This window comes from Schistosoma mansoni, chromosome 1 (assembly GCF_000237925.1).
Source record: "Schistosoma mansoni strain Puerto Rico chromosome 1, complete genome".
Lineage (NCBI taxonomy): Eukaryota > Metazoa > Platyhelminthes > Trematoda > Strigeidida > Schistosomatidae > Schistosoma > Schistosoma mansoni.
The window spans coordinates 61,142,860-61,152,974 of NC_031495.1; the positions used below are offsets into that span (position 1 = coordinate 61,142,860).

At 38.7% G+C, this 10,115-nt stretch overlaps 1 protein-coding gene across 1 annotated transcript; it reads right to left on the reverse strand.

Moving 5' to 3' along the window:
• Positions 1-325: 325 nt before the first annotated feature.
• Smp_040500 (putative fk506 binding protein) lies at positions 326-7,264 on the reverse strand (the record flags this gene model as incomplete). Its single annotated transcript, XM_018795093.1, has 8 exons — positions 326-343; positions 377-601; positions 2,418-2,507; positions 4,936-5,116; positions 5,154-5,300; positions 6,760-6,847; positions 6,884-7,031; positions 7,094-7,264. 8 exons carry the CDS (start codon positions 7,262-7,264, stop codon positions 326-328), a joined length of 1,068 nt encoding a protein of 355 aa, XP_018649440.1.
• Positions 7,265-10,115: the final 2,851 nt, after the last annotated feature.

Consider the following 10,115-nt stretch of genomic DNA (forward strand, 5'->3'; position numbering starts at 1 on the left):
CACAGGGGACTATATATACGTTAAAGTATAAGGCTGATATAGTGGGCAAGTCAGCAAATGAGAAAGCTAAGTTGTGTCACTCAAAAGCTTCCTAATGACATGGACATTTTATTGGGCAAGAAAGTTTCGTTTATTAAGCTATATATATATATATATATATATATATATATATATATATATATATATATATATATGCTTATGTGAGTGGATTGATTGAGCCTAATAAACCTCAACCTTCACTTCCAGTTTTCTCACTGATTGGGAACTTTCTTATGGATCAGTATCAGTATCAGTCTCGGAAACCGCGCGTCATAACAAAGTCTGATTAAACCAACTCATCAACCTATTGCATAAATTATAATCCAGATTTACTTACCATCACCAGTTTAACTCTGGATGCAGCGGACAGTTTTATATTCTTATTTTGTTTAGTTTTCGGGAACCTACGGTTAACAGACCGTGACCAATGCTCTCGTTCTTTCTGTCGTACAGCTTGGGCACGAGCTAACTCAACACTAGCCATTTGTGAGCCTGGGGATATTGTTAGTACTTTCTGGAGGATTGGGATAGCATCATCTACTTCGTTCATTTCCAAAAGAGCCTATTATAAGGGATGATAAAAAATATAAATCTGATACGTCTGTAATCACATTGAACGTATGATTAGTGCTCAACAAAAAATATAACTCATTTAGCAGCTATGTACTTAATAAATCAGGCTGATTAAAATCCATGAGTCTTGAAAAAATATCCAGTCAAAAGCATTATGAATTCAGATGATTTATCTTTAAATATAATTTGATTGGCGATGAATCAAAAAGTATCGACACGAATCTGATCTATCAGTTGGTAGATATACTGTTACATAGATCGGTATGATTATATTCAGACTTATAAGAGACTGATTTATCATTCATTGAGGGGTGATTTCGGTCCTTGCACTGACTATACTTGGTTTAACAATGAGAACGTAATTATACTACCCGGTTAGGAGTGAAACTATTACAACAATAAAAGTGTAAACAAGTAGCTGAATATAAAACTGATGCGAGGAAGCGAGTACATAGTCCGCTAATGTGAGGATTTACAAGCACTAATAAGCAATTTATCTAACAAATACGCAGCGTTCACGAAATTTTTATTTTAGTAATTTCGAAGACAACTTTTGTTCACCCTAAGATAATCACCACCTGTGACAATACAATTGTCCCATTTTCATTAATCAAAACGCCCCTAATCAGATTAACTTGGAAATTAACAAAACATTATTTGGAAATGTTAAACTCACAAAGTAAAGCTAACTACTAATTACAAACTAAATTCTTAAAAAAAACTTAAATAACAATTAAAGCAAGAAAATTATAAGACTTTGTTGGAAAAAACACAAGTTACATAGATAAAATGATAAAGATCCCTAATCACGCTCCGCTGGGATAGAGTGCAAAAACTACCTGAATAACTTAGTTTGAGTACCTATTGAACTAATTATCTGCTAGGGTCCCAGCTGAATCCATGACTCACTAAGTGATCAACAGTATTGGAATTTGTGTTGTAAATAAATAAGATACTAACTGACACACAACCAAAGTGATAGTGTCCAACTAATATACTGGCTCTAATGAGCTTAACTGTCTGGAACAGCTGTACCATGAAGTCGTATGTCAAAAAAAGGAAAGTAGCTAATGTTGTCGAATTGGAAATGATATCGTGTCAAATTTTACGGCAGACTGTAAGCGGTTATTGCATTGAATATATTAACATCACAACATACTTGTGGAATGATGCCACTAAGGTGTTTTTTCTGAAAAACGACTAGTATTTCAACTAATAAATTAAGTCAGAAAATAATGACCCTGAGATTCACATGTTCTTTTTTTAACCTTCCCGACAGTTTTTTTTGAAAAGACAAAATTCCGAAAACTGACGTAAATACAAAGGGGAATGAGACAACAAAATCAGTGTTTCATATTCTTTTCTGAAGACTCAGTATTTTTGGATGGAGCCACGCAGTGTATCGAAAATTTTTTAAACGGAATAATTTGCATAAAATCCCCGAAATAAGTCAGTCAGTCAAAAACAACGGACTATTCAGTATGTGCAATGATTCAAGTTAGTACAGCACACCAACATAACGACGAACTATCGGGATATATAGTACAGGAGTCGAAGTAGTAGTACTATCTAATATAGTAAGAAGAACTACAGATACATAACAAGGTTCAAACGGAAAAAATATATTTACGAGACTAAAAGTCAGCAGTGACATTTCGAAACACAAGATCTAGAGAAAAATACTGAATAACTCCGAATGATGTACAGTGAATACAAGGTGTCAAAATGACCGTACCTCAAAGAATTACAATCTATATTATAAAACCATAAATATTAGCCTAGCAAATAAACAACACACAACTGACCTTTCCTTTCCTGAATAAAGCCTTAATATTTTGTGGATCGCTTTGCAAGACAGCATCACAAGACATTATAGCGGCATCGTATGCTTCTACCTATACATATACAGAGAGAGAAAGAGGATAAGCACTAGTTAACAATGTTCTGAATAGACTAGAATAACACTAGAAACAGTGAAAGTCTGATATTTATATGCAATATATTAGCGATTAGGTGAAATTATTGCATATTCATTTTACGTGCCAAACACTATTTTGAGTAGTGAGTCCGAAAACATTCACCAGTTTATCTAATTTTGCTTCTTATACAAGAGATCGTCTTTTAAACGTATCATTAGTACAGTTTAAAATTTTACATATATTATTGGTGTTGAAGTATTTTAAAAATGCAACTTAGTGACTATACATTGTATTTTAGCTAGGACTACAACTCCCACATTGTCTACACCGATCGAACACTTCCTTAATCCATCAAATAACACGAACAAAATCTGAAATGATTGGCGGTTATTTCTAAATTTACTGATGTGATTACCCAGAGTCTAATGCTGATTTAGGTGCAAAGGATTATTCTATATTGGGGAAAACCCCAAAGCTCTGATACGGCAGAGGGTGGGGAGAGTCCACTCTCACCCTCAAAGCGCTCTCAGATGACCTCCCGTATACAGCCACTGTCAGAGAAGTCCTACTCACTGCCTACACGCGCGTCTTGTTTACGATTGAGGACGAAAAGCGAATGTCCGGCGCGTTAACCAGGTTGGTGGATATGAAGGATTAATTTAAGGGAGTTGGAAAACCCTGATTCCAAACTAATGGTGCACATGAGCTCCAGAATCCTTAAAGAATAAATGGCGTATGAACCTATTGTTGGCCGCCGGTTACCATGGGACCGAATCTCTTAACGTTGCCCTACTGCCTTGTGGATTAGACCTTTAGGTCAAAGGCTCAGAGTGTGGCCCTTCAAGAAAACTACCTGTTTCGGTTTGGGCGCCAGGGCAGTACTCCAGCCCTTACACAAATCGAATGACGGAGCGTGGCGCATATATATTTGATGCCTCGTTGTACCGATGTTTATGTTTAAATAATAAATAATAATACAGTCAGGAATAGCTAAAACTGAGGCAAAGATGACCAACCATAATTATTTCTACACATATGTGCTTAATATGAATCCAATGAAATATATGGCCAGATGTTGGCAACAGAAGTTGATGCACTAGGCTGCTGACCAAGTTGGTCGATTTACACAGAGCCAGTATTTGAAATAGATTGGTTAAAATACTCAATCATGGCCACACCAAAGAAGATGAATATTGATGTTCTGTGCAGCTGGTAAACAGAGATTCAGGACTTTATGTATCATCACTTTGGAGCACAATCATTATTCTAATGGTTTTCAGTGAAAATCTGCAAAAGCGAAAATCTCTTATATATAATTATTTTACTCTTAAACTTTAACATGACTCAAATTCCAAGTAGGCCATCGAAATGCCAGTCAGTCAGTCAAAGATCAGGAATAACGTTTCGTGTACTCGAATCGTTTGCCCTAGCGGTGCGAGGTGATAAAAGGGCGTGAGAAGGGTTAGTCGACGAGACAAGAGAGTTATTAGGAGGTGTAGGAAGGATTTGAATGTGACCAACTTGGTCTCGTGTGCAGTTACTGGTATGAGGGCTAATATCACTTCCCGGCTGCCCACACCGTGGAAGAGTATTTCTTGAGGGACCTGAAAAGGAAGTTTGATTAATGTTGGTCTTAACGACCTGGGAACGTGACCGCAGTGCCCAAGGGACAACTGCTTGAGGCCGGTCACGCAAGGCCTTATTGTGGGGGATTTTTAGCGTGTTAGCTCCGTTCTTTAAAGGACCTTACCGCCAGAGACGGAAATCCGTGGGATAAGGCGAGGTGTGCATCTTTAGGGTCGACCTTTTCTAACCCCACCCCTCCTTGTGAGAAGTCAGCATCTCTGTTATGCTGGTTGTCTGAAGGAAACACCTTACTACCATCACACCTCTGTACAGTCGGCAGTACGACTTCGCCTTTGGACCATCTAAATGAGTTTCATATCAACCGTTATTTATGAACACGGGAAGTGCTTGAAAAAATGAGACCTGGTGAGCCGATAATATTGATCTGATCATGAAAAGACAGTTCCATTCACCCATCAAGTTTAAGAGCATCGAAGATCTCGAGTTCGTATCTTAATGACCACACAAACCACTGGTTTTATCGACGACGGTTCAAAGTCAAAATACATAATGTAACTGGCATAACACTTGTCTACTACTAACAACAGAAATAAGACTTCCCAAACTACTCCACAATATTACAAATAAGACGCAATTATCAGGGTTTTTTATCAGAACCAATTAGAAATCAGAAGTAAGAATATAATCATTTGGTGTACGGTTTAACGAAATTTTAAAAATCAGCTCCCGGTGAAATGTTGTAAGTTTGGGCAAAATATATACAAAGTGGATTGGTGAAGAAATGATACTTAATTGATTACTTATTCATATACTTTACCTTTAACTGAGCAGCTGCGAGATTATTTTCTAATTTCAACTTTGCATCATTAATAAGCTCTGCTGAACAGTCGGTTTCCGGAAATTTCTCTTCTGAAGACCGGGTAGGAATCACAGGAGGCAATTGTAAAATTTTCAATGCTTTGTTATAGCTGTCGATAGCGAATGCAAATTCTTCTCTCCTGGTTTAAAGATATTATTTTGTTTGATTTTACCTACCTGTAGTAATAGTTGCCTCTGTCTTTCTTCTGATTAGCAACTGCAAGTCTTTCCGAATTCGACATACTAGCATAACAAGGAGGGTCATCAACTTTTAAAACTTCAATGCGATAAGTTAACTTTGCCCCTGATGGGATACCAGGATCCCTAAGAAAATTGAGAAGTATCTAAAGTTGATGAGTACCTCTAACTGCCAAAACTGCATCTATTACATTTATTTTTTAAATAAAAACCCAAGCTTTAAGGCTAATAAAAATTCGATATAAAGCTTTTAACAAGAAACTTACTTGGAAGTACATCATGATGCTAACGCTCAGTTAACAGTTGACACTTTAACTTGATAATTATGGTTTATTTATAGCAGTCCTCTAGTCAAAGTATACTAACTGGAACGTGTATTAATTAGGATTGTCATTTTAAGGTTGACTGGGTAGTGGTATGATCACAGGTACTATCACAATGCAATCTGCTGCAGAAACAGGGATGGTGGCAGCAAGGTATTCCTCTCCAGTCTTTACAACATTTGGTTCCCATTTCGATGAGGGGTAAGTAAATTATGACCTTAAGACTACTGCACCCTACCTTAATCTACATCCAACTGTTGTTCTGAACAGTTTCCCAAGGGCTGAACAACCCCTTAAAATTATCATTACAATGAAAAGCCGTGAGTAAAGACTTGGGCGGATATTTTCTCGGTTTGTGCTGCAGAGAACCATAAATCTAATTCCTAACCCTAACCATCAATTGTGAGTCATGATCCTTATTCTTCACCTTGCTTTATAACCCTCATCTAGCCCTGATGAGTAGGTGGACATTCTCAAGGTCCCGCACTGTTTACTCACTCTCCAAAGTAGTTCTCAAATTTCCCTCATGGTACTTGTTCTCCATCGAACTCATGTAAGTATTTAGCCTTAGATAGAGTCTACAACCCACTTTGGTCTGCATTCACAAACGACCCGACTCCAAGGGTAGTTCAGATCAGAACTGTCGCATTTGATTTCTACCCCCACGGGCCTTTCACTCTCTTTGAACCAAAATAGGGAGCTGTACTCATTGCTGGACTTGGGGCAGAGCAGTAATGCCTGAAGCCAGCCTAAACACTACATTGTCTCACGATCAATTAACCGCAGGCTTCGGTGTTTGGCTAACCCCTGTTCACTCGCAGTTACTAAGGGGATCCTTGTCACTTAAGCGTCGCTCAAAAGTCGTCCATAAATTATAGTCTCACACTCAAAACTTCAGTTTGACTCTTAATATATAGTCCTAACCTTTTTGTATCATAGATATCACCTGATGACGAAAACTATGGGATGATAACCCTAATTCATGACACCAACCCAACTCCTGGTATGTATACGCGTAAACTGGTTTTTTTTCTTCATTAGGGACAATTTGACTTTTGAGGGTTGTTGCTCCACTGTTAGCCCATTATTTTGGATCATTAACCATTACAACTAAACAGCGTCCCCTGAGTGGTTAATAAGTCGCCCAAGGTCGTCAGTATTTTATACTTACATAACACTTGAGAAAATTCAGAACCTCAAACATTACAGCATGGAGCGATTTCGGAACAAATCTTGTAGGAGAGTTATTTCTCACAACCTACCGTCCACGAGATCCATAAGCGAACCGGGAGTCAGTTGTCATTTCGAATATCTCTTTGTGCTCAGCCAGTGGAATAGAGAGGTCAAATGCTGTTCAAAATCCTTAGTTTAAAAATACTCTCTTACCATGTATTATATCACCATCACCAAGGACCATTTTCACATCTTCGACGTCGTCAACAAGCGTTCCATCTTCCAGCCAACATTTGTAATTTACAACGACAGAATCACCATGACTGGGACGAGTTTCCCCACCGAGACCTTTTTTCAAAGTCTAGAGAAAAGTTATTGATTAATTAAGTTTGCCTTTTTAATGATGAGACCATTCCCTAAAACATCGATAGTCTCCCCACTACTAGCATCAACATCTTGATCAGGTGACTCCGGTAATTTAACACCGTCCGTGGATTTACTTGTGCTGCCTTCTGTGGCTAGTTTTTCAGAAGACTGTTGCACATTGGAACTTTTCAACTGGTGGTCATACTTTTGACCTTTCTTGCGACCCATACGTTGGGCAACCTTTAAGACAAGCGCCCACAAAGTTTCAAACCTCAAACTTTGCGTAGCGGAAATAATGAACAGTTTGTTTCTTGAGACCTGTGTATGATAAATAATAATTCATTCTTGTCCCTTAAAAGTGAGATGAGAGCAACGCTCTGGCTGGATTTGAAGAGCAAGGATATTTTGGGGAAGACACTAAATTTTGCTACGATCTCAGGTTATGTACCTCTGCCATATTTATCATTCCAAAGTCTCGATTGAAAGCCTGTAACCATTGTCTTTAGTAATGATTCGGTCCTTAGGAAACTTTGGTTATTTATTTTTGATGTTTCCTTCTTGGTACCGTAGCGGGAAATAAATAGTTCTGTAAGCCTTTTGTATGTGATGCTGACCACATTAGTTTTATTGGACACATGTAGCTGAGGGCTCTCGGTCACGCATCCGCACCGGATCACGATTGGGTACACAGTGCTAGGCATCTGCTACAACCGTTAGCTAGCTTAGAACAAACGCTTCTCGTTAAATCGATAGCCATTCGAATATTTCCTCGAACCTCCGCTTTTGACTTCTGATTCCACTGGGTTGGCAGATATCGATTAATAAAGGTGTTACTGGTTAAAGCGTTGTCAAACTCCAAATACCCGTGACATCTTAAGTGGTGAGCTCGATGTGATCTGACACACCAAACAGTAAACTGTAAGTCTGTTCCTTGTTGGAACATTATATATCGTTTGTTGATTTTTATTTTTACATAATGTGATATTGTTGTAGCTGTAAATAATTCCCCAAAATCAATAGCTCATTAAGTGTTCGACATTGGATGCTGACCATGTTGTTTAAGTGGACTTGTTTAACTGAAGGCTTTCGGTCATGCATTCGTACCAGATCACATTTCAACACGGCGTGGGACACAGCTCCTACGTTTCATTAGCCAGCTTATAGAAAAGGTCCTCGATATATTGGTAACGAATCAAATATATCTTTCCTGCCTCTTCTCGTCTGACTTCTGATTTCTATCTGACTGGGAACGATCGAATATAGAAGGTGCTACTGGTAGCTAGTTGTAAAACTAGAACATCCGTTGCATCATCATTGTCTTCGTATTTTCGAATATATTTTTCTCTCATTCATTGGTGCACTTCAAAAATATCAAGGCAAAACAGACTCCTAGGTTAGTTAACACTAAGATTCATCTCCCACATTACAACTCATCCACTCTGTCCTGATAATATCTGGTCCCGTTTCTGCTACTCAGAAGCTGATTTCCACGAGCACCCCGGATGGACCCACGTACACAGTTCGACGCAGTAATGAAGGCACTACCGTGTAATTTTAAGAGGTACGTCACACTAAGTATGTTTGCTGATGATGTTCCGGAACCTTACAAAACTTAAAAAAAGGCCTTTCCTAAACATGGAGACTTCATCGACCGAAAAAGATTGGATGAACTTTTCCAAAACATCGAGTTGCAACGTCTTTCTACGAATGCGAGAGGTCATCGGTCAATGAGACTTTGACGAGAGCCTGTTTAGACATCTCTTCTTGTTAAAGCCTCCCCGAAAGTGCAGATAGTCCTCGTCTCATTTAAAAATAACTCTGTGGACGAAGCGGCTGAATATCCCAATTGGATTCTGGAGATCCCGGAAACATCCAATGCAGAGATCTATTATGTCAGAGAAAAGCCCCAAACAATACGAAACGACATCACAGACTTCTATCACACTCTGACTCGTTATCTCGATCTTCATCATCACCGTAGACGTTCTAAAACTCCTCCAAAGAATGCTCCATGAAAGCGATCTGTCTCTGGAGCACTAGAGACGGATAACCCAGATTAATGTTGGTATCATAGTCAATACGGAAAATCCTCTCGAAATTGTAGGAAATTCTACAATATCCTGAGCCCCGAACCGCCTGACACGAAAAAAACTCTTTAGGAAACTCCCCAGTCAGTACGCGTTAACGACAACCGGAGAACGTAGCCGTCTGTTATACATCACTGGTGTGATTACGAAAGTCTGACACCTTATAGACACTGGCTCAGAAGTTAGTGTTCTTCTTTCAAATTCAAATCACTGACTGCACAAAGCAGTTGTCAACTTATAGGATGCAATCGGGAAACCAATCGCATCATATGGTAAGCGATATGTGTACTTTAACGCGGGTTTGTGGAATTACGTTCTTCGTCGTTATTAGTGTTATTATAATAATTGACCTACTGCTAAAATTGTATGTATGCCATGATGTGACTACCTAATCTATAAGATCTCACGTGGAAGTTACGTCATTGTCTACAGTGACTCATCTTACCGTAACAATCAGCAATATGATGTCTGAAGTTTGTGAAGAACACATATAGGCTACAGATAGAATAGTATATTTAATGTGAGTAAAGACAAGTTATACAGAATGACCACACCTGCAAGGCTGAGCCATGACATCTGATGGAGTTCTAATGAATGTTACCGCGTTCCCCATAGTTAACCTTGTCTTCGAATAAATTGTTGAATACGTTTTTTCAGTAGTTATATGCTCGGCTTCAAAGGTCATGTGGTTACGATCCAATGCTATTACACTACTCACTCATCAGAATCAACGTGACGTTGATTCGATGCCGAATCTAGTAGGATTGTCTCGCGCCGAAGGTTGTTAAGGGTAATATGAATCCTCCGGGTACTGATAACTTACTTAGTTACTTACGCCTGTGACTCTTCAGCTCGAGTCCGGTTTGTTCTCACCTACAGTACAATGTTGCTGATAGTGTCTGACCAACCGATCCGAAGTATCTTGCGTAGGCAACTATTAATAAACACCTGTATCTTCTAGATGATGGCTTTCGTAGTCATCCAAGTTTCCA